The following is a 24456-nucleotide window of genomic DNA, read 5'->3' as shown; positions in this document are numbered from 1 at the left end:
TGCTTGTGTGTGTCTGTCTGCCTGTCTGCTTGTGTGTGTCTGTCTGCCTGTCTGCTTGTGTGTCTGTCTGCCTGTCTGCTTGTGTGTGTCTGTCTGCCTGTCTGCTTGTGTGTGTCTGTCTGCCTGTCTGCTTGTGTGTGTGTCTGTCTGCTTGTGTGTCTGTCCATCTGTCTGCTTGTGTGTCTGTCTGCCTGTCTGCTTGTGTGTCTGTCTGCCTGTCTGCTTGTGTGTGTCTGTCTGCCTGTCTGCTTGTGTGTGTGTCTGTCTGCCTGTCTGCTTGTGTGTGTGTCTGTCTGTGTGTCTGTCCATCTGTCTGCTTGTGTGTCTGTCTGCCTGTCTGCTTGTGTGTGTCTGTCTGCCTGTCTGCTTGTGTGTGTCTGTCTGCCTGTCTGCTTGTGTGTGTGTCTGTCTGCCTGTCTGCTTGTGTGTGTGTCTGCCTGTCTGCTTGTGTGTCTGTCTGCAAACGCCTTCAACTGCCAAATTCCAGAAGAGTCTGCCTGAGGACGCAGAGGTGCTTTCCCACAGGCCCGGCCAGGGCCCGGCTTCGGTGAAAGGGCCTCGGGGCCGGGCGGGTGGGGGGGGGCGCCTCCCATTCCCGGAGGTGGGCCACATTGACCATGGGGGGGAAAGGCGGGGGCTCCCACCTCTGCGGGAAGCGTGCTCAGGAGGCCTGGGGCGGGCACGGAAGCCCCGCCGGGCCGGGCCTCCCGCGTGGCCCGGACACGGGCTTGGGGTGTGATTCGAACCCACGGGAGCTGCAGTGCGGGGCCCCGGGCCCTCCCGAGACAAGGGGAGGCTGCGGAAGCCCGGCTGGCTGGCGGCGGCGAGCGGACGCGCCCCGTCCCCGCGCCCCGTCCCCGCGCCCCGCCGAGGGGGCCGGGCCACCCCTCCCAGACATGGCGGCCGCGGAGACCCGGTGGGAACCGCCCCTCACCCACATGGCCGACGGCCCGCCTGACTTCCGGTTCCGGCGGCGTCGGGCTCCCGGGCCCTGGGAGCCGCGCCGCGCGCGCGCGCGCGCGCCCGCCCGCTTACGTGAAGAACGGCTTTGTTGGGTCACGTGCCGCGCTGTGATTGGCCGTCCCGCGGTGACGTCAGACGCCGCCGCGGCGCGGGCTCGGGTCCGCGGGGCCGGCGCTCGGCCGGGAAGCGTTGGGGCCGGGGCGGGACGGCGGCGCGGCGCGCACTCATGAGGAGCAGGAAGGTGAGGGAGGGGCCGAACGACCGACCGACCGACCGACCGACCGACCGACGGACGACGGGCCGTGCGCCGGGCTCCCGCCGGCCGGCCGGGACGCCTGCCCCGGGGGCGGGGCCGCTCCCAGCCTCGCCCCGGGCCGGGCCCTGGGGGTGGGAGCCCCCAGCCCCTACGCCCTGGGCCGGGGGCTCGCCCCAGATCGCTCCCCGGGAGTGGGGGTGGCCCAGCGCCCGGAGGTCTGCCGGGGGCCTGCTGACCTCGGCCCGGGCACGGTCATGTCCGACGGACGGGCGTGAGAAGGCACGGGCCCCTGGCCGGCCGGCTGGCCTGGAGGACGGGCCTCACGCTTGCCTTCTCCCCGCCGCCACCTCGGGAGTGCTGGGGTCCCGTGGGGTCACGGGAGTTCGCCACTTCCCGCCTGCCTTCTGGCCTTCCACCCTAGTGTGGCTCCCGTCGACCTTAGCTGGATCTTTAAACACACCACCGCCACCACCCCCAGACAGCCTCTGCCCTTTGGCTGAATTGTTTAACCCATTTACATTCAGGCTTGTTGATTGAGTAGCGTATTTCCTAGTTTTCTGGGCGCCCTACATAGTTCCCGTGTTCCTCCTCTGCATAAGTGAACCGCTTTAACATTTTACTAACGTGTGACCCGTGCATGTTTTCGGGGAAACTGTTTCATCGTATGCATTTTAACCACATCAACTTCAGAGTTGTAGGAGCTTAATCCCAGTGAGATGCAGAAATATTAGTGGCTCTTCTCCCTAGACCCACTTTTCGTGTGATTTGTACATCATATCTATTCATATCAGTACCCAACTACACAGTATTATGGCGTGTTATCATCTGCAGTGACTTCTTCAGTCCAGTAAGGCTTTGCTCTTATCCACAGTTTTGTTATTTGTAAATGTGGTGTTTCTGTATATGCTATATGCACATTGCTGTGTACCACTTCTTTTAAGTCAATTAGGAGACAAAAGGAGGAATGTGTATGTCAAGTTCTCAGCTTTTGTCCATTTAGAATTTTTTTCCACCTTTATCTCTGACAGGTACTTTCCCCGGGTATTGGATTTGGGGCTGGTAGTTTGTTTTCTGAGTGCTTTGGTTATATTTGAGTATTGTGTCTGGCCTCCGCTGTTTCTGCTGATAAGCCAGTGGTTCATCTGAGATTCTTCCCACCACCACTCCCCGTAGAGCGGAGTTCCTCTCCTCCTCATGCTTCCAAGGTTTTACCCTTATCTTCGGCTTTCCAAAACTTTACAAAGATCTGTCCATCTGTGGATATGTCTTACCCGAAGTTCTGTACCAAGATGTATAGAGAGCTGTTTTCAGTATTTCTTTGGGTATATTTTCTGCTTCCTCTCTCTCTTCTCTTGTCCCTTTACATATGTTTGTGCATGTAGTAGTGTCAGTGTTTCTGAGGATCTCCATTTTTCTTCACTGCTCAGTAGTCAGGGACAGAGTTGCACTGATTGGAGCTAGGAGCAGGGTTGTGCTGGTTTTTAGGGTCAGTGTGGTAGTGCTCTGTAGTCTTGGAGACAGTTCCCTTGCATTCAGGATAAGTAGACAGTTTGTTGACATTGCAATTTCTTTTTTTTTTTTTTTTTTTTTTTTGCCAGTCCTGGGGCTTGGACTCAGGGCCTGAGCATTGTCCCTGGCTTCCTTTTGCTCAAGGCTAGCATTCTGCCACTTGAGCCACAGCGCCACTTCTAGCCGTTTTCTGTATATGTGGTGCTGGGGAATCGAACCCAGGGCCTCATGTATACGAGGCAGGCACTCTTGCCATTAGGCCATATCCCCAGCCCCGACATTGCAATTTCTGAGGCAGGCGTTAGGCTGTCACTTGAGCTCAATGTCAGACCACTGCCTTGGGTTCAGTCCCCAACACAATAATTATAATAATAATATGGAAGCTACATGCTTTAAACTAGGATGGACTCTCAGAGAAGGGTTCTGCTGTTTCTTGTTAGCTTCTGCCAACCTTATTACCATATAAAAGTTTGAAAGGCATCTAAGAAAGGGCATGTATGTACTGCTTATTGTCACCACTTTGAGGTGAGTTCAGGCTGGTTAACATGCAGACACTGGTTTCTAGGAATAGGGACAAGGGGATAGATGGTTCTAAGCCCCCAAACCCTGTATGTCACCCAGAAGAGATGGGTCTGGATGGGAGCTTTGAGGATGTCACTACCTTTCCATGAAGATGGTGAGGTTGGGGGCATGGGGTGGTCTCCAGGAGCCCTTCTCTTGATCTGGGAAGTTGGCAGCTGTGTGTGCTCCTTTGGGAACGTTCTCTGAGCTGTGGTCTTGTCTAGCTCACAGGTGGAGTGCGGTCTTCAGCACGCCTGAGAGCCCGGAGTTGCTCTGCCGCCAGCTTGGCCTCTGCCCAGGACGTCGTTGGCTCCAAGTCTGCCAAGACAGCATGTCTGGTGAGCCTGGTCCCCTGGAGAATGCCAGGGTCCTGGCTGGGGACCCATTTTCCACAGTTGTCACTCCAAAAAGTGTGGCATGAAATACATCAGTGTTGCTCCTGCACTAGAGGGGACGTTGCAGAGGACCCGTGGCAGCGCTGTCCCTGCTTGCAGCGATCCACTCTGCAGTCCAGGCCACTTCCCAGGCATAGCCCCCTGGGGCGCGCGTGAGGGTCAGAGACATGCTGGCCAGTTGTGCCCCTGTGAAGGTGTTAGAGGTCTTCACCACACTGCTTCACCCCAAAGGCTGTGTGTGTGTGTGTGTGTGTGTGTGTGTGTGTGTGTACTGGCGCTTGAAATCAGGGCCTATACACTGTCCCTTAGCTTTTTTGCTCAAAGCTATCACTCTACCACTTAAGCTACAACTCCATTTCCAACTTTGTGGTGGTTAATTGGAGATGGAAGTCTTACAGACTTCCCTGTCTAGGCTGGCTTCAAACTGTGATCCTCACATTTCAGCCTCCTGAATAGCTAGGATTTAGAGGTGCCTGGACTAACCCAAAGGCTCTGAGAAGCTCAGGGATGGGATGAAGGCCTTTCACAGTCTGCCATGAAGTGTGGTGTAGTGCTTGAGCTAGACCAGTCTCATCACTATACTTGGTAGCTGGGCCTGCTTGTCTGTCCCAGCCAGGACCTGGGACACGGCTGAGGACCCACCGCCGCTACCACCCTTCGCCTGTGGAGCTGCTGTCACGTTTCATCCAAGGCAGTTTCACAAGTGTTTGCAGAGCACTAACAACGTGACAGGTCTTCTCTGGTGACAAAAGCAAATACTTGTGCCTCCATATGACTAGAATTTTAAATGACAGTCAAGAAACCCCAGCCCCGGGAGGACTGAGTGTCAGTGTCTCTGGAGTGGTTTGGTGGCAGACAGAGGTCAGAGATGATGTTGTAGCTCCTGTGTGTGAGGCGTGAGGACAGGAACCGCCTGGGCAGCGGCGTCTGCCGTGCCTCCATGGTGGGTTCCTTCTCTCCCCCTTGGCAGATTACCCCGTCGCACAAGGCCCTGGACAGAAGATCTTCCAAAAAGTTCAAGTACGACAAAGGCCATCTGGTGAAGGCAGAGTTGCAGAAACCAGTGCCTAAAAGTGACGGTGCTTTGCCTAAAGTGGCCCCCGAGGCCCCTGGAGAGAGCCAGTGTGCGGAAGGCGGCGCGGCGCCCCCCCAGCCGGAAGCTGCGGCTCCCGTCCCCAGCCCAGGCCGAGCAGCGAGTGACACGCACTCCGCAAAGACTGAAGACGGGGCCGGCGCGGCGGCGGAGGAGTCCAGTGGCGGACCAGGCAGGCAGGCCAGGGCCGCAGGCGAGGCGGAGGAGGCGCGGGCACCGCCGCTGCAGATGGACAACAGCGTGCTTCTGGATGAAGACAGTAATCAGCCCATGCCAGTGAGCCGGTTCTTCGGGAACGTTGAGCTTATGCAGGTAAGGCCCCTCCCGCCCAGGGCTGCGCAGGCCATCATTCAGCAGAGAGTACCTGCAGAGTTAAACGCGAGCTAGCGACGGTGGCACAAGAGACGATGCTAACTGAAGGTACTTACCCAGCCCCCGAGTCCCCCCACGCTGAACCCCACGGCAGGGTTAGGGACATCGATCTGCGGGTTGGAGACGGCCACACTTCCTGTTTGGAGCATGTCTCGTGTCAAAGGCCGAGTACTCGAGTGATGGTTTCCATGTCTGAGAGGCCGCCTGCCAGGCTGCCAGGCCATGTGTGATCCAGGGCCAGCCGTGTTGGGTTGCGGAGTTAGGGCCTGTGCAGTGTCACTTAGGACTGAAGTCAGCTTTCTTTCCCCTCTAAGGACCTGCCACCAGCTTCTTCATCTTGCCCTTCAATGAGCAGGCGAGAATTCAGGAAAATGCATTTCAGAGCCAAAGACGACGAGGACGAGGACGAAGTAGAAATGCAGGGAGCGCAGCAGTGACTTCTCGGCATACTCTGTGGTTGACAATTCCATGACTTAGGAATTTGTAACATTTTTATAAAATGTATCTGCAAGACCATGTGTTCTTGATGGAACTGGAACATTGGTGCATAAAAGTGCAGCGCACACGCAGGGCGCCCGAGGTTTCCCCACGGGGTGAGCGCGGGCTGGGCGGCTGGGGAAGGCGAGCTTCACTCGAGCTCTGACAGTGTACAAACTTCTGTTATCAAGATCTGATCATTCTTAAGACCAAGTTAAAGCCGGTTCTTAGAAGACTCTTCTGAATGTGAAGCTTCTATTTGCCTTGAAAACTTTTTGCGAGATATATATGGGGAAGAAATAAAGTCTATTTTGAAAATCCTCTTAATGAAGATTTAGACCCCCTAAGACCTACTTCCTTCCATTCTCCGGTGTTTGAGTCCCGTGGTGGGCCGCAGCCAGCTCTTAGGTGAGGCCCTGGGGCGGGTTCCGGTGCGGTGCTTCCAGGCGTTCGGACCTCCCCACCCCCTCCTCGCAGAGGTTCCCCAGCCCCCTCCTCACTTTGCGGAGCCCTGGGGGACATGCTTGCCAGCGAGAGGATGGGCGAGCAGACCCCTTCCTGACACCAGCTGTGCAAGAGGTAGGAGCCTGGGTCCCAGGTAAGCGAGAGCCAGCTACAAAGCCCGCCCGGCACACGGGAGGGGCACACGGGAGGGGCACGCGCCGCTTTGCAGGCGTGGCAGCAGCTTCCCTGTGCCTTGGCCATCGCTGCTGGCTCCAGCTGTCCTCCAGCGCCGGATGTGGCTCACACCCACATCAAGTGGGAGCACCGTGTCCGCGTGCTCTGGAGGCAGAAGCCCCCTGCTCTCACGGCTCAAAACCTGTCCTCAGGCCAGCTGCCTGGCTCACACCCGTAACCCTGGCTACTCAAGAGGTGGAGACCCCACCTCAACCAGCAAAAAAGCTGGATGTGGTGGCACGTGCTTGTCATATATCATTCCAGTTACTTGGGAAGTGTAATGGGAGGACCGTGGTCCAGGCCCAAGGCAAAGGGGCTGGGGCATGACTCAAGTGGTAGAGCACCTGCCTAGCAAGCACAAGCCCTGAGTTCACACGGTAATACTGAAAACGCCGGCCCCCCCGCGGGTGAATTTCTCTGCAGTCATCGTCCCCTCAAGTGGGACCTTCATCTGCTCCGAATAATCCTATAACCAATTGACTGAGGAGCGATGACTTGAAGCTGTTGCTTGTCAAGTCCTCCCGTGAAGTACAGTAAGTTACAGTGCCTGTGAGTGAGGTGACTGCTCCTCTGAGTAGAGAACTTTGTCAACTCCGGCAGTCCTGTAAGTGGAACTCGGCATGCAGCTCTGAGACGCTGAACCCCACTATGCCTCCAGAAAAGACACCTGGCAAAGGGGTAAGAGGAGCTCAGTGCCTCTGGGGGCCGCCTGCCCTCTGGCCGTCCAGCCTGTGCTCACAGGTGTGGCCAGGGCAGCGATCGGGGCCTCCTGTCCCCATGGCAACCCCAGGAAGCCATGTTTGTCAGTGGGTCCCATGTGGACGCTCCTAGTGTTGAGACAACAGACCCAAACCCCTGGTCACTGTCAAGGTCCCATAGAAACACAAATGTCCAATGAAAACAGCACAGGGGGGCTGGGAATATGGCCTAGTGGTAAAGTGCTCACCTCACATACGTGAAGCCCTGGGTTCAATTTCTCAGCACCACATACACAGGAAAAGCTGAAAGTGGCGCTGTGGCTCAAGTGGCAGAGTGCTAGCCTTGAGCAAAATGAAGCCAGGGACAGTGCTCAGGCCCTGAGTCCAAGCCCCAGGACTGGCCAAAAAAAAAAAAAAAAAAACATAGGCAGGGGCCGGTGGTTGCAGCTAGGGGACAGGAAGCGAAGTGGTGCGGGCTCAGACAGCTCCGATGTCAGTGTGGCAACTCACAGAACCAAGCCTAGAGACAAAAAACTCCCCGGCCGCGAGCACTGCACTGCCCTGCCTGGGTTGTGTGCCAGCCTTTAACAGGTGTGTGTGCTTTCCTGGGACCCAGGCCAGGACAGACCTGGGACCCATTCACCTAGTCACAGGACACAGCAAACCGTGAACACAGTAGGCAGCAGGAAGCGGGCCCAGGGCCTGGTGAGGCCAAGCACGAGCTTCCGGTGTCCCCAGGCAGCTGCAGGGACACCGCCCTCTCCCCCAGCCAGCCAGGAAGCTCAGCGCTGCTGGGGTCTTGGGTATACTGCTAAGGCCAGCCATTAGGCTTGGGGTGCCTTGTGCGGACCTTCCTGCTGATACCCCACTGCCGGCCAAAGTAGTGCCCCCCACAACCCATACCACTGCAGGACAGGCCTCTGAGGACCTCCCTGCTCCTGTGAGCCTCCCTTGCTTGCAGTACTCGAGTGACCCTAGAGCATGCTGGGTATGCCACATCCTAAAGCCTAGCTGGAAGAGCGGGCTCTGTCCTCTGGAAGCAGCGTGGCCTCCAAGGCCTGGCCAGGGAGTCCTGTGGCTCCGCGGTGGGGACCCCAGGGGGGCTGCTTCTCCGCATCCCTCAGCTGGGGTGCAAGGGAACAAGTGTAGTCAAGGACCAAGCTGCCCAGGGCGACTCTCAAGCCGGGGTGTGGAGACTGCTCCTCTGAAAATCAGTGTGTGTGTGCGTGTACATGTGTGTGTGTGTAAGTGTGCATGCTGGCTCACAGACTCAGGCACAGGCCTGCAACATAGGCATGCCCAAACTACCCACTCGTGCCATACCTGGCACCTGTAACCCCCTGCCCCTCCCAGCTGAGGGCCCAAAGCTCGCTCTTTCTGCACAGGTTGGTCACGCCTCGGGGAGGAGGAGGGGTGAGAGACCTTCCTTCCCCAGGGCTCCTTAGCAGGGAGGAAGCAGCAGGAGCACCTGGGGGGAGGGGCGTGGCTCTGGGGTTGGTGTTTGAGAGGGAAGGAGAGGCTGGACTGGACAGCAGGGGCAGCGGGACTTTTAAAGGCTCCACCAGCTGCTGGCTCTGAGGCGTCGGTGTTTCGGAGAAGCAGGACTCAGCAACCAGTCAACCTCCAACCTCTGCCTCCATCCTGATGTTTACCATTCAGTGAGTGCAAAACTCACATATGTCTGTTTTGGAAACACTTTATTTTTCTGATTACATGATGAATACAAAAATGCAAGCATCATAAAAATGTATGGCTTTAAAAACAATGAAATGTTATGACACGTTTCTTTAAAAAAAAATAGTTCAGGTATGATACAGTACATGATGTAGGAAACCAGTAATTTAGAATTGGATCCCACCCCTGCCCAGCTCCCAGAATGAGCGCTGTTCACATGGCATGCTCCTCAGGACTGCCTCTGCACACAGCAACACTTACCAGAGCCAAGGGACCGCGGGCCCTGTGGTCGAGCACCGCCTAGCAAACACACAGCCCTGAGTTCAAACCCCAGGACTGCCAAAAACTCTAAAGCAGGACGTGGTGCTGTGGCTCAAATGGTAGCGTGCTAGCCTTGAGCTAAAGCGCCCCGACAAGAAAAAAAAAACTAAAGCAGACTCTCAGCCAGGACTGGAGCACTTCACAGCTCTGTTTCCAAGAACCATAAGAAACACTGTCTCACCAACGCGTAAAACTGCTACAGCTTTGCTTTATAAGCATGTTCGTGACTGAATCACAAAATTAAATACACCCACCCCACTTACCTATAAAAAGAGGACTCTGCATGGCTCGATGCAATGCCACACAGCTACTCCCACTGAGAGATCTGGGACATTTCTGCCACGCTGCTATTGTGAGCCATCTAGCAGTGGAGCAGGGAGCAGCAGAGAACAGAGGCCTCAGGCCGTGCAGCACGCTCAGCCCTGGTGCTCAGGGATGCTGAGGCCACGCACGAGGCACGCAGCGCGGCTGTAGCAGAGAGAAGGCCCCGAGCTCCAGACCGCTGGCCTGCCCACTACACGTGCACCCCCGAGCTGCCCCTGGAAGTTAGGCTGTCGGAGGGTGTGGGAAACAGGCTGAGAACTGGACTGGACTGAAGGAAAGACTTCTAAGTGTTTTTCCAGGAACTACTGAAGTGATTAAAAAAAAAAAATAGCACCAGTCACAGGTATGCACGCGTCCTGCGCACTGCACGCAGGGCCCGGCCTCACTGCCGTTTCCGAGCAGGCTGCCGGCGCCTCTTAGGCCCAGTCCTGGCTCTGTAGATCCTGCTGGGGTCACACTGGAGTTTGTGGATGGTTTTCTTGTGGCAGGCGATGTGCACTAGCTTCAGGTTCTCCATGGTGAAGAGCAGGCCGTAGAAGTACTCCCAGTCCACCTCCCGTCCACCCTGCTCCTGGACCGCTTCCGCCAGGGCGGGCACGATGGTGCGCTTCTTCTCTATCCTGCAAAGCCGGGTTGGAGACTGTCCCTCTGTGGGCACGGTGCCCCTGACCACAGGGCGCTGGGCACGTTTCCTATCAGCCCAGAGCTTCACGTGGGAAGGCCTCACTACGGGAGGCCCACTGGGGACATCACAGAAGAGCCAGGTGGCAGGAACACCAGGGAATCACAGAGCCTCACGTGGCTGTTTGCAAGCCAGGACTACTCAGCAAAGCCCCATGTAAGCAATGTTATCTTGCCATTTAAACCTTGATTTGTGGACATTGTTTAAGTGCTGAAAATACAGGGGGGAGGGGGGGAATGGGTCATTCCCAGCCAGGCACCAGTGGCTCACGCCTGTAACCCACGCTGCTCAGGAGACTGAGATCTGAAGATGGTGGCTCAGAGCCAGCCTGGGCAGGAAAGTCCACGAGACACCAAAAAGCCAGAAGTGGAGCTGTGGCTGTGGTAGGGAGCTAGCTTGGAGCACAAAGCTCACGGACAGCACCCAGACCCTAAGTTCAAGCCCCAGTACTGGCCAAAAAAGACAAATATTCCCAATATTCCTAAGCGTGCTCAAAACTGTGCACAACTGTCTGTCTGCATGTCTGTCCGTCTGTCTGTTGGTAAAACATGTAAAAACTGGCATCATGGTTTTAAAATTACTTGCTTTCGCTCCTGCTTCACCACAGGTCTGACAAGTTGGGGGATTCCAGGGTTGTTTTTAAACAGCAACAAGGTCTTAATGCATGGTTTTTCTCCCTGCTTTCCGCCATCTGTGCTACTAACCAAATTCCTCTTTGGAGAGAATGTTTTTGTGCATTGCCCTTAAGTATCCTCTGAGTTTACTGAGCACTCGTTTTTCTCGGTTGAGAGAAAGGCTGCTCCTCCCTGGAACCACGGGAAACCTGTCTGTGTGTGTCAGCGGTGGACGACAATGGCGACAGCCAGCCTCCCTTCCTTCCAGTGCCCAGCCCTGCTTGCTGCTTGCTTTCTGGACTCTACCTTACCGTCTTTTATGGCGCAATGTTTTGCTGTGGTGATATCGCCTACAGCTTTGCCAAAAAACCGGAATGGAGTATTGCACTGTTGTTTCCCTTTTGCCCTTCCCCTGCTGCTGAGCTTGGGGATTCCCGTTGGGCGGGGGGAATAGGCATTGAGAGTTTTTACACCTTGCTCCAATGTTTATGATAAACTGTTTACTAACTACCTGAATTAAGTTGCTAGCACCCTGGCTGCTGTGGACCTCCAGAACCACCAAGGCCTGGACCTGCTTCTACCTCACTGCCAGAGATGGGGATGGCGCTGCCTGCCCACCTTGAGCAGCGCGGAGACGGACTAAACTCCAACCTTCCCTGGACTGAGCCAGATGGGTGGCTCCCTTACCCTCTCCCCCTCATGGGAGAGACCTCCCATGCATGACCTTTGTGTTCATATTTGCCTCTGTGTTTGCATTTGCCTCTGTGCTTATATTGCCTCTGTATTTACACCTGACCCATGCTAGGGCAAATAGGCTTCCCCTAGTGTGGGGCACACCTGGAAGTCAACTAGCTGGCCCCACCTGTGTTGGGCTCTGGCTGTACCTTTAAGGGGGCAGTCCCGAGAGTCCTGTCTCTTCTCCCGCCCTGGGGCCACATGGCTGGAAACCACTCCTGCCTCCTTCCGGGTCCTGAACCGGAAGGAGTAGTTGTGGACCAGCCCCGCCTCCCGTCTTGGATCCATGTGTCTGCCTCCAAGATGGTGCCGCCGGGGCCCAGGGGCGGTTCTATTGGGGTATGACGTCAGCCCGTGGAGGCGGTCCTAAGGTGCCACTATTGACAAACAGCCCAGGTCAGCCAATCGCTAGTACCTAGTTAGGCGCCCCGAGTCCCTCTCCTTCCCGACGTCATCACTGTGATAAATGCAATTACACTCCCCCTGAATAAACGGAAGTTCGCCAGACAGCTCCCCAAAATCTCCGTGTCCAGTGTCTGCTCTTAAATGTAAGGGGGGCTTTGGGACAGGTGGTTTCGCCTGCTCTACCCCATCTCGGCTTAGTCTCAACCGGAACACGCTCTGGCCTCCGGCCGGCGGGAAAAGCGTGTAGGGCTATCCCCCCACAATCAGTATAGCCCAACACACCTGTTTCTCAGTCTTGGGGCAACGTATGGCTAAGATGGCGGCGCCTAACAACAGCGCGCAGCTGCTGCAAGTGTCTTTGGTGATAATCCGGAGGCGGTTCTATGGGCTGTGACGCCCCGGCTCTTCCGCCCTTGATGGACAGCTCACCCCGCCCCTTCCTGCCGATCTTAGACCTGATTGGCTCCTGTGCTTTATATTAGTGGCACAAACTTCCCCAATAAACGAGATCTTGCGCTGACTTGACTCCCAGGCCGTCTGATTGTCCTCCAGTGAGGGAGGGCTGGGTGTGGGCAGTCTGCCAGCCCTTTCCTTTCTTGGGTCGTCTGGGTTGAGGCGTGCCTTCCCTGTCTCTCCCGCAGGTCGGGGGAGCACGGGGGAGGGGGGAGCTAAAAACCCCGACACCCTAGTTCTTAAGCAATGAGCCAGAGCTGTCCAGTCAATGGTGGTCTGGCAGCATTATGCTGCTTTTAGCCATTTGGGAAGCCTAGGAGGTTGGTCATGGCCCCTTCCAGGATGTGCAGTCTGCCGGAGTGTACAGGTGTGAGGCAGAAATAGCAGGGCCTCCTCTTAAGTGCAGACCCCTCCCCCCCGAGTTCCTTGGCTGGGGCTGGCAAGCCTCGCAGGTAGGATGGCCCGAAGAGCTAGGATGGTCAGCCAAAGATGGGTAAGATTCCTCAAGGGGGAAACAACCTAAGACAAGCGCATTCTCGAGTAGGACATCCACCTGCTTATTAAAAACGAAAAACGGGGAGATATGGGGGCGCACCAACTGGCCCCGCCTGTTCGCGCCCCGGAAGTGTGTGGCTGTTGTGCCGCCTCCCGGGAGTGAGGCCCTGAAGAGCCCCACCTGCCCCTGGGCGTGTTTGTTTACACCGGAACCCGAAGAGGGATCCCAGCTAGCCCCGCCTGCCTTCAGGGTCCAGAACGGGAAAGGCGGCTCTAGCTGGCCACGCCTCCCAGCCTTAAGACCAAGTGCAGCAAGATGGCGGCCGGCAGTAACCTGGGGGCGGTCCCGCTAGTAGTGACGTAGACTTCGGACGCCCCTTAGCGAGGTCCCACGGCCTTCCACCCTTGACTGACAGCTCTGACCGCCAATCGTAACCTGGCTAGGTACACTACACCCTTCCTCTTCCTGCTGCCATTGCCCAGACTTAAGATCGGGTTCGCGCCAATAAACAGAAAGCAGTCTTGAACTTCTCCCGAGTCAACTAACCGCGGCAGAAAGGTTAGGTTGGGCTGCGTGCGAGCAACTCGTGGCTCGTTACCTATTCTGGGCTTACCCTCAGCGGGGCACGCTTCCTCGCCTCTCCCACTGGTCGGGAGAGCACCCGGGGCGCAGGGACCCCTGCAGGGCTGGCCTTGCAAAACAGGCTTATTTTTAAAAGAATCCAAAAAGGATTCTGCCAAATAGGAAATAAACAGTGGACAGAGCGAGGATACTGAGGCCAGAGCACCACCAAGCACACAGGGAGTGCTGGCTCCATGCTGCCACAGGTAAACGTCTGGGAAGGAGCTGGGTGCAGTTCAGGTGGCAGAGCACCAGCCCATGAATGAAACTAGGAGATACCAAGTTCCGAGTCCTGGTCTCACACCAAACTAAAATGCATGTGCAGGTTGAGGGGGGGGGGGGGCGTAAAGCCTGCAGTCCAAGTTAAAGGTACAGCATGGTCTGGACAGGTCAGCCCGCCTCCTGATTCGCAGGTGGCCAGCTTGCCATGCTGTCTGCCCGCCCAGGGCAGCGGGCCAAAGCGGGAGAGCCTCCTTCCCCTTGTAGGAAGCTCTGCTGGATTAGCCCCACCTGCTGACCACATACCTTCAGTACCTCCCAAGGAATCTCCCACGTACATCACACTGGGGAAGTCTCAGTGTCAAGCCAGGGACCCAATGCAGTCCACGCCACGAGTCAGCCAGGAGGGAGGAGCAGTACAGAGCGAGAAGGTGGAGGGGAGGACAGGATCAGGCCAGCCACGCCCACGAGAGCCTGGAGAAGCTTTGCAGGGATTCTCCAACCCAAAGAACACCTGCCACAGAACAGAGAACACAAGCCCCCATCAGAACGGAAAGGAAGACCCATGCCTGCGTGTGCATCACTTTTGAAGAAAAACAAACAGTCCTAAAACTACCACTAGAAACACAGAAACTCAGATGGCCAACAGAAGCGGATGGCCGAGGACAGCAGTGAAGGAGGACAAAGGCCTGGGAGCCCGGAGCAGTCCAGGCAGCCACCACCCCTCACCTGCCCTCCAAAGGAAGTGAGCCACAGGAAGCGCCTAGGAGTAGAGAAGCAGGTGACACTGCGGAGGGTAAATGCAAGCCTTCCGTGCAGGATTGAAACCAGGCGGGACAACAGCCCTCAGAAACATGAGGAAGAATGAGGAAGGCAGCCATGCCGACTTTCCACACCACCGATAGTAGGGACACAGCTAAAAGAACACACCGAGTGCTTGCTTCCAGACGCCAAAGGGCAGATTGAAAAAGAAACCAGAGCTCATCAACAGAAAGCACAGAGACCAAAAACAAATGACACGTGAGAAGGAAACATGGAAAGGAAACTCAGAATAGAATAGAATAATAGGTAAGTAATATTTATTCATGCAACACAAGTCAAGAAATATTTACTGAATGGCTACTGTAGCCAGATGTGGAACTAAGTGACCCACAGAGTTAACATTTCAAGGCAAGGTTAAGACAAAGCCCCAGTTAAGAGACAAAAGGTGGTGACTAACAGGAGAATCACGTGCCGGGTACCCAAGGACTATGCCTGTAATCCCAGCGAATATGGAGGCAGAGATGAAGTCAACCTGGGCAAAGAAGACTAAGATCTCATCTCCAAAAATAAACAACAAAAAGCTAAACTGCAAGTGTCCCCAGCTTGTGATGTTTATGAAGTTTCCTGCTAAAAGCTGGGACTCTTTACTTAGAGTCCTTGACTTCAAGCACAGAATAAGAATTTCTGGACAAGTCATAATGGTGTGAAAACTTGGCAGAACTAAGTAGGCAAGCAGACAAGAGGACAGGCGAGCGGAAGGGCAGAGGCCCACTCTCAGAGAGTGCGGGTGCTCTCAGAGGAAGAGACTCGGAGCTCTTTGACATCAAGGGCACTTACATGATAAAGGCAGGGTGTGACTTCAAGTTATACAGACAGGTGTTTACCTTTCCCGCTCGGGCTCAGGTCTCTGAGACTGACCTGTACTTTAAATATATGACCATTATCTTTGGGCATCCCTTCTAGGAAACAATACATTCTGCCATGGTATTTTCAAACTGGTGTCTACCCTTGAGATAAAGAACACATCCTACCATAGAGTTTATCCTCTGAAGTGAGCACTTTGTGCTGGGATAAGCCATTTTTCCAAGTATTTGCTTCTCCAGAATATGTGTCTTTTTTATGATGTCCTCTCTCAGTTTTCTGAGCATGCTAATTGTTTTATGATGTCCTCTCTCAGTTTTCTGAGCATGCTAATTGTTTCATGATGTCCTTTCTCACTTTTCTGAGCATGCTAATTGTTTTATGATGTCCTCTCTCAGTTTTCTGAGCATGCTAATTGTTTTGGGCCAGCAGACAAGGTCAGATGGATAAAGCTGCTCTTGCGCTTTTTTTCTCCTTATGCTAATACTACAGCATATAAAGTAGTACAAGGATTAAAACAAAGAAGACAATGATTCTATATTTCTAAATACACAGTTTCTAAATTCCTGGCTGCGTTAACCATGCCTTATTTTCCCTAGTCTATCCTGCCTTATTTCCCCATAAAACAACTTTAGTTCCTTAATCTCAAGGAAAGTTGATGGGTGAAGATCATTGTCCTGTATTTGCTTTAACCTGAGTTTGTGCATTCCTGGCTTTCCCTAATCTATCCTGCCTCAGAAGTGTTCCCTGGTATACTGTCAGCCAGAAACTAAGCCGAGCAAGCACAGGCCATGGAATTCAAAAACAAAAATCTACCAGCAAAGACCACACTGACCAAGAAGTCTCCACCCTGTGCTATCTCAGCATGAGCTCACAGCTGAGAGCATCCCCCTGAAGAACACCCCCCACCCCATGCTGTCACTGCCAGAGCTCCCCTTCCTGCTCTTCCACTCCGACATGCAGCACAGAGCCACTGACAGCCCTGCACTGGGCAGCCAGGGGCCGGACCCTGAGCTCTGAGCAAGGCACAGGCAGGCAATGGAGAGCAAGGAGGGACAGGTCAGCACCAAGCACTGGACAGCGACAAAAGAGCCTCTGTCCAGCCACCCCTTTCCCACACACACCAGGGCTTCCAACCAGAACCACAAAGGCAGCACCAATGACTGCCCGCGATGTTGGGGATTCAGTTTTGGCCTTGATGAGGGAAGGGGGACGAGAGCTCCCAAGACGCCGCCCTTCCCCCAGCCCTGGGACAGTGTAAAAGCTAGCCACTCCCATCTTCCGGGTTCGGCCGGAAGAGAAGCAAAGCAGCCCCGCCTCTCGGCTCGGCCATGTGGGTAATGGCGGAGGCCCGGTCCTTGGGGGGCTGTGGTCTCCGCCCATAGAGGAAGTTCCATGATATCACCTGAGGGACAGCCCATCTAGCCAATCGTTAATCGTTAATATTCACTTAGTCCCTCCCCTTCCTGCCCGCCATTACCGTTATAAAACCTCTCCCTGATTAAAGCTCTTTGAGACTGGTGGAACATCCCAATCCGGCTCCCCGAAATCTCTTTCCTGCGTCTACTCCGGACACGAGGGGGGGGGGGTAAAGCCGAGTGTTTTTTCACAATTTGGGATTTATCATCTCCCTGGGTGAAGAGGAGAGAGGGGGTCTTGAGCCCCGACACCACAAGACAGTCACACTCCCTCAGTAAGGACAGGCTCAGAGAACTGCGTCTCAGCGACAAGGCTCCTGCAAGTCCAGGCCCACACGCACTTACACGTGATCCAGGTTCCACGTGCTGAAGAGGATTCGGCTCTCCCTGCTGCCGTAGGGGTTGATGGAGTGCTTGGACCTGCAGCCATCCAGGTCGAAAGGGCCCTGCAAGGACCAAGGACAGGGAAGGAGAGCGAGGCCCTCACTACCCACTACCACCCACGGGTGGGCTTGCTGGGTGGCAGACCCGGTGGGGTTAGTCCCTAAAAAGTTCTTTGAGCCAAGCATGGTGGGCACACCTGCAATCCCAGCTCACCTGGCAGGAGAACCAGCCTTCCGGCGTGCAGAGTCGGCCTTCAGCCGGGGCTCTGCGGTCGAAGTAGCTACCATGGTACTTCATAGCTTAAGCTGCTGGCTCATGGCATCCAGGATCCGCCTGTATTCCTCTTGTGCTTTGCCACCCAGCACCGAGACGTAAGTGCTCACCTGGAAGGGCCAGAGGACACTGCCGAGCCCCGAAGTCCACAGTTGCCTCCCATTCATGGCCCTCAGGAACTCTGTCCCTCTGGCCAGGGGTCCAGACTCTTAACGACAGTCATGTGGTCTGAAAGTCTGGCCACTGCTTACTTATCCCATCCTGAGAAACCTCTAGAGCACCTGAGTGAGCAACAATGCTGCCCATGAGGCTGACAAGAATGAAAAGAGACCCGTCTGAGCATGGAGGTGCATGCCTGTAATCCCAGCACTTGGGAGGCAGAGGCAGGCGGATCAGAGAGGACGAGGAGGCTCCCTACTTGGAGTTGGTTCCCATCAGAACGGGCTGCCAGCAGGCCCACCAAGACCTTCACGGGCCAGGAAGCCTCTGTAATGGGACGCAATGCGCAGCCCAGGGCCTCCCAGCCACAGTCAGGACGCGGCCCAGATTCTGGAGCTGCTGAGGCAGCCGGCAGAGGCTACGGTGTCACAGCCCTGTGCAGGCTGCGGTCAGCAGCCACAAAGAACACACCAGCAGGGGTGGCAACACACCAAATGCCACCCGCCCTGGGCGCAGAACCCACCCAGAAGACCTGGCCATGACAGGAGCTTACCTCTCTCAGGTAGCCTCGGATCCGGCTCTCACAGCTGTGCCTCAGGTAGCCAGACTTATTCCTGAATCGGGATTCCAAGCCTACAAGGGAGGGAGACCCCTTGAGCCCACGGGGCAGCCTGGGTGGGGACAGGGGGCCCAACACAGGGTCAGGCTGCCTCATTTGGAGAAGCACCTGACTGGGACATGCAGGGTCTATGTGGGGTTTGCGCTGGAGCATCTCAAATACTCCCGGCTTCTCCCCTCCAGCCTTTCTTGCCCAGGGGGCTACAGCCTCCCAGGTCCCCAGGCCCTCCACACAAGCAACCCCGGTGTCCTTGGGATACTAAATGATGAAGTGTGCTCTTTTCAGCAACAGAGCATGGACTTTAATAAGGATGGGTGATCTGACAGGATGTCGCTGAACCTGAGGACAGCCTGCTACAGGACAAGCCATCACCAAGCGGAAACAGCTGTATGACTCCACATAAGAACAGAAACAGCTGTATGACTCCACATAAGAGGGAGATAAGGAGCAGGAGATAGCGATGGCTCCCACCTACAATCCTTGCTACTCAGGAGAGTGGAATCTGAGAATCTAGGTTCAAAGTCAGACCAGGCAGACAAATCCAGGAGCCTCTTATCTCTGACAGATTTGGTAGCCCTGGGCCGCGTAACTGCATACTCAGTGCTGACGCAATCGCCCAAGGAGATCCTGCTAACCAGACTTTAAACTCTACTAAACACGTACGGGCTTTTTCAATTTTTTGTCATTTTGTCATTTTCTGAAAGCAGCATACCACATTTTATTTGGGTCACTGACAACACAGAGTTGTACGAGGTTAGGAGGCTGGGCAGTCCCATCTACTCGGAAGACAGACAGTGGGAGGATCCAGGTTTGAAGCCGGCCTAGGCAAAACGTCAGCAAGACCCCATCTCAAGAAGCCACGTGTGGGGGTGCACATCTACAAGACTAGCTTCAGAGTAGGCACAGGTAGGTGGACTGTAGCCCAAGGCTTGCCCTGGCCCCAAACTAAGACCTTATCTAAAAAATAACCACCGAGGGGCTGGGGATATGGCCTAGTGGCGAGAGAGCTTGCCTCGTATACATGAGGCCCTGGGTTCGATTCCCCAGCACCACATATACAGAAAACGGCCAGAAGTGGCGCTGTGGCTCAAGTGGCAGAGTGCTAGCCTTGAGCAAAAAGGAAGCCAGGAACAGTGCTCAGGCCCTGAGTCCAAGGCCCAGGACTGGCCAAAAAAATAAAAAATAAAAAAAAAAACCACCGCGAGGGTGGCCTAGAAGCCATGCTCCCCCATGGCTCACGTGGTAGAGCGCCTGCCTAGCAAGGGGGAGGCTCTGAGTTCAAGCCCCACTACTGTTGTAAGGAAACTCAGTCACAAGAAATAAAGAAGTCACCACTTAAGAGGCCAAACGCTGAGCCTTTACTGGAGAGCGGAGGATTGCTGGTGGACTCTTGTCTCAAAGACCAGCAGCCCTGAATGCAGCCAGCACAAAGCTCACATAGGCCCGAACCACACAAGGTGTTGGAATCAAGCCAACAAAAGTGTTTTACATGAGCAAAGTAAACCAGAAGAAGACACTTAAACCCAATGAAAAAGCAAACCACCTCGGGAAACAGGCAGGGGATAACAAGGGCCAGTTCTCTAGAGGAAGCATAGACCCAGTCTCCTAAGTTCACTACCACCAAAAAAAAAGGTAAAATTGCTAAATCTGATGTTTCCTGCATTGCCACAATTTTGTAAATAATAATATCAAGACCAGCCAGAGGCACCCAGGGGGTTTTCCCCCACCCTCAAGTCCTCTCTGGCTCAGGGCCCACAGCCCGGGCTGTCCATGAGCATCTGTCCTGACCTCCCTAAGGCCGGACCCGTTGAGAAGCTGAGGGGACCTGCGCGGACTCCGTTTCTCCAGGGCTACTGCTGAGGAAGCCCTTCCCTGCCCACCCCCACCACCCACCTTCAAACCAGGGAGAGTCCTGCTCCCGGGTCTCGGCATCGATGTTCTGGCTGGCGTTGTGCAGCAGGTCGGCCAGCAGCCTCTGCCGCAGTGGGGCCTGCTCGCCGGCCAGCAGCTGCCGGGCCGCCTCGATGACCGCAGAGTGTGGCTCCTGGAAGACGCTGAGGAAGCGGCCCAGGTCACTCACATCTGCCACCAGCAGGAAACACACAGAACCTCGCTCAGCAGAGAGGCCAGGAGCAGAGGGCCTGCCCACTCAGCCCCCAGGACTGCAAGACTGACATTCCACCGCACCAGCCCTGCCAGGGGACCCCAAATCGGCTGCTCTTGCCACCCCCCGTCAGGGGGAGCACCTAGCGTACCCCAGCACCACCCAGGCACACCCGCCCCTCCTTTGGCTTTGCCTTCACTTAAGGCCTTCCACCCCTTCTTCCCGCTCTCCTGGGACCCACTCCACACCTCCAACGGTAGTGTGCTCTCCCCAGAAGGCACTTAATATCCAGTGAAACCAGGGCCCTATGGACCTCCATCAAAAGTAAAAACACCTCACAACTGTAACAAAACAAGAACAGATGCAAGTGGACCCATGATCAAAACCCTATCAAGAATTACTGGGCTGGGAATACGGCCTAGTGGCAAGAGTGCACATATATAGGAAACGGCCAGAAGTGGCGCTGTGTCTCAAGTGGCAGAATGCTAGCCTTGAGCAAAGAGAAGCCAGGACAGTGCTCAGGCCCCGAGTCCAAGGCCCAGAACTGGCAAAAAGAAAAGAATTACTATAGTCAGACCAGGTGCTGTGGCTCAAGTCTGCAATACTAGTTACTCAGGAAGCTAAGATCTGAGGATCACAGTTCAAAGCCAGCCCAAGCAGGAAATTCCATGAGATTCTTACTTCCAATAAACCACCAAAAAGTCAGAACTGGAATTGTGGCACACGTGGTAGAGCACCAACACTGAGTGAAAAAGCTAAGTAATAGCACCCAGGTTCTGAGTTCAAAGACAGCAGGTGTTGGTAGCTCCCACCTGTAATCTTAGCTTCCTAGGAGGCTAAGATCTGAAGATTGTGTATCAAAGTTAGCCTGGGCACACAAATCCAAGAGACTCTTGTACTCTTTAGGAAAAAGATAACCAAGTTCAAAATGGGTAGAGGATCTGTGTAAATAGTCCTCTAGGGAAGACATCCGAATGGAGAATAAGCATCTAAAGACATGATGTGTCAGTGAATGCAAGTCAGGACCCAGAGAGGAACCTCTGTACCCACTCTCTGCAACACGCCAGTGTGGGTGAGGATCTGAGAACTCAGCCCCACACATCTCATGGGCTATGCTGGATGTGTAGGTCAGTTAGTGTGGGGAACGCTGCACCAATGTTACTTTTTTTTTTTGCCAGTCCTGGGCCTTGGACTCAGGGCCTGAGCACTGTCCCTGGCTTCATTTTGCTCAAGGCTAGCACTCTGCCACTTGAGCCACAGCGCCACTTCTGGCCATTTTCTGCATATGTGGTGCTGGGGAATCGAACCCAGGGCCTCACATATATGAGGCAGGCACTCTTGCCACTAGGCCATATCCCCAGCCCCAATGTTACTTTTCTGACCCATGAACCTGGGATGTTTTATTTCAATGGAACTTGTGGCTCTCCTGCCTCATACGCTAGACTCACAGACAAGCATCACCAGACTCAGATCTTAAATTTCCTTCAACGGTCCTTTGTAGCCTTCAGCCTAACTTCTTTTTTTTTTTTTTGGCCAGTCCTGGGCCTTGGACTCAGGGCCTGAGCACTGTCCCTGGCTTCTTCCCACTCAAGGCTAGCACTCTGCCACTTGAGCCACAGTGCCGCTTCTGGCCGTTTTCTGTATATGTGGTGCTGGGGAATCGAACCTAGGGCCTCGTGTATCCGAGGCAGGCACTCTTGCCACTAGGCTATATCCCCAGCCCCTCAGCCTAACTTCTACACTTCTTTTTTAGTCACATTTGTGTTATTCTTCTTGATGCTATTATAAATTGAGTTGATTTCATTTTCAGATTGCTGTTTATGCACAGAAATAAATTGGCTCTGTGTTGATCTTATATCTAGCAACTTGTTAAACTCAACTATTAGTTCTAATGATTTTTAGTGGACTCCTGAGCATTTGTATCATCTGCAAGTAGAGTTTTACTTCTTTCCAGTCTGAATGCCTCATTTCTTTCTCTTAATTATCCTTGCAGTGGACCTCCAGTATAATACTAAATAAAAGTGTGAAGACTGGACATCTCTATGTCTTTAAAAACTAAACATATGTATGTAGAGTAATTATGTAAACACAAGTAATGGCCTTTAAGGAATTGTCTGTTTGACCGCATAAAATGTCTACATAAATGGAAGGGGAGGGAAATGTTCCTTGATAGGTCTGTTTGGAAATAATGTTAAATTCTTAAAAAGTATAAACTTTTTTTAAAAAAAGAAAAAAATAAACTAAACATTCACTTATGACCCAGCACTGGATTCCTATCCCTTTTTCCCAGAGAAATTGAAAACCACTGGTAGTAGCTGAAAATTGAGAAGACCCAAAGCATCTCTCGGCAGGTAAATGGAAAGCTAAGTGGTATGAGCAAGCTGCCAAGGAAAAGCAATGAAGTATGGGTGACCGGCTGGCTGAGTAGAGTAGCCTATCTCAGGTCACAGACTGCTTCAGTCCACTAACCTCACATTCCAGAAACAAACAAAGAGACTGCGGACACACCAGGAGTCGGCAGGGATCACCAGGGTTATAACAGGGTGGTATCCAGGAGGGCAGGGGGCGGGAGAACCTCACACCTTGCCTGCAGTGCTGGTTCTATGACTGGCACAGAGCAAGCCATATGCCGCATGGCTGTCTGCTTCCTGGTTTTGAGACTACACTACTACAATTATGTCAGGTGAAACTTGGGGAGAAACAGGTAAGGTACGCAGAGCATTCCAGCTATCTTGGCAACATTCTGCAAACTTATCACCATTTTTTAAACCTAAAAAAATCTATGCAGGAAAGGATGAGTGGCCTCAGGAGAGGGAGGATGATAAAGTAGAGAAGACAGAGATGGAGATGGATGGTTAGGGAGAGAGCACCTGGTCCTGCTCTGTCCAAACACCACCAGGAACCAGGGAATGAAGGGAAACATCCATTCCCCATGGCCCCGTCAGCTCTTTGGTCTAGACTCCACCTCTACAGGGCCAGCCCGAGTGCCTGCTTCTTAGAGGCCCCACAAGAATAGGTGCTTGAAACCCACTCAGAATGCACGCCAGTCGAGTGTCACTTCCGACAGCCGAGTCCTCAGCCTGTGGCCACGCAGAGCACCACTCTTCAGTTCCCCTCTCTCAGTCCCTCACCAGGTGACTTCCCCTTCTGTCGGAGCTTCTAGTCCTTCCCGTGTCCCCAGATCCACCTCCTGCAGCAACATCCCCTTTGCGCAAGCACCCAATGTCCCTCCCAGAGGAAGGAAGGGCATACGAGGTGCAGAACTTGCAGTTGAGCTGGTTCTGAAAGATTTCCCATGGGGGCGGGGGGGCTCCTATACAGACACCCTTAAAAGAACCACCTGCCAAAGCAAGCACCCAGCACGACAGCAGCCAACCTTAGCCCTGGGCACTGTTGAAAAACAAGGACAAAAACATGAACTACTGGGCTCCAGCTCTAACTGGTGGCTGGCTTCCTCTCTTAGATTCACCCATCTCCATCTGCATTGCTGAAGCCCCCAGGACGTCCAACCCGCTGCCTCTCCCCGCTTTGGGAACTCACAGCCCTGCCAGGTCTGGCCTGCGGTGAGCAGCAGGAGCTCGGAGTCGTCGGCGAGGCTGGGGAAGTAGTCTTCGGTCACCTCCGCGCCGTCCTCGTACAGGCACAGCCGGGAGCCGGACACCGGGAGCTGGGGAGGACAGGGGGCTGACGGGGTGGGCCTGGACGCGACCGCGGTCGGCGGGTAGGAAGGGGTGCAGGCCTCTGCCCGGGGCGCGCCCGGGGGCGCTCCTCGCGGGCGGGAGAAAGCCGAGCCAGTGCGGGGCCGGGGGGCCGGGGACCGGGGGGGGCCGCGCTCGGGCCGCGCCGCAGCCGCCGCACGCCGCCCACGGCGCCGTCTACACGCCCGGGGGACGCGGAGGACCGGCGGTGGCGGGTGACCCCGCGTGACCCCGCCCCGGCCCGCCGCGCGCCCCCACGCCCGCACGCCGCGCCCGCGCTCCGGAGCCCGCACGACCCCCGCGGCGGACCTGGAAACGGAGGCAGCCCTTGCGCAGCAGTTCCTCGCGGCTCCGCGCCGCCACACCGAACTTCTGTGAGCTGTGCAAGGCCCGGATCCGGACGGCCTTGGGCCGGCGGAGCACCGCGCACATGGCGGCGCGGCGGCAGCGAACGCCGGGGCCGACTGGGATCCGAACCCGCGCGCTCCGCACCCGCTCCTCCGGCGCAGGCGCGGCCGGGACCCCACCCCGTGTGCGCAGGCGCAGGTCGGAGCGCTAGCCGCCCGTGCGCAGGCGCAGTCCGGGACGGCGGCGCTGTGCGCGTGCGCAGGCCGGGGCGTGGAGGCGCGCAG

General features: G+C 55.1%; 2 protein-coding genes across 2 annotated transcripts; one reads left to right on the top strand and one right to left on the bottom strand.

Moving 5' to 3' along the window:
* Positions 1 to 1113: 1113 nt before the first annotated feature.
* Positions 1114 to 5968, top strand: LOC125354500 (UPF0688 protein C1orf174-like). Its single transcript, XM_048350125.1, has 4 exons — positions 1114 to 1204; positions 3514 to 3627; positions 4655 to 5089; positions 5464 to 5968. Exons 1-4 carry the CDS (start codon positions 1190 to 1192, stop codon positions 5584 to 5586), a joined length of 687 nt encoding a protein of 228 aa, XP_048206082.1. The 5' UTR covers positions 1114 to 1189; the 3' UTR covers positions 5587 to 5968.
* A 3127-nt stretch (positions 5969 to 9095) lies between these two features.
* Dffb (DNA fragmentation factor subunit beta) lies at positions 9096 to 24295 on the bottom strand. The gene is given in 8 exon segments (XM_048350123.1): positions 9096 to 9941; positions 16933 to 17033; positions 17185 to 17270; positions 17273 to 17354; positions 17957 to 18036; positions 19916 to 20104; positions 23667 to 23793; positions 24134 to 24295. Coding segments are annotated over 8 exon segments (1026 nt in total). The 5' UTR covers positions 24257 to 24295; the 3' UTR covers positions 9096 to 9703.
* Between the last annotated feature and the right edge of the window lie 161 nt (positions 24296 to 24456).

Source organism: Perognathus longimembris, chromosome 7 (genome assembly GCF_023159225.1).
Source record: "Perognathus longimembris pacificus isolate PPM17 chromosome 7, ASM2315922v1, whole genome shotgun sequence".
In the NCBI taxonomy this organism is placed as follows: domain Eukaryota; kingdom Metazoa; phylum Chordata; class Mammalia; order Rodentia; family Heteromyidae; genus Perognathus; species Perognathus longimembris.
The sequence above is the reverse complement of the archived record's forward strand: the minus strand, read 5'-3'. Positions and strand labels throughout refer to the sequence as shown.

Coding starts and splice junctions, on each gene's coding strand:
- LOC125354500 (XM_048350125.1), top strand. Junction 3,628..4,654: donor CTGCCAAGACAGCATGTCTG/GTGAGCCTGGTC, acceptor CCCCCTTGGCAG/ATTACCCCGTCGCACAAGGC. Junction 5,090..5,463: donor GGAACGTTGAGCTTATGCAG/GTAAGGCCCCTC, acceptor TTCCCCTCTAAG/GACCTGCCACCAGCTTCTTC.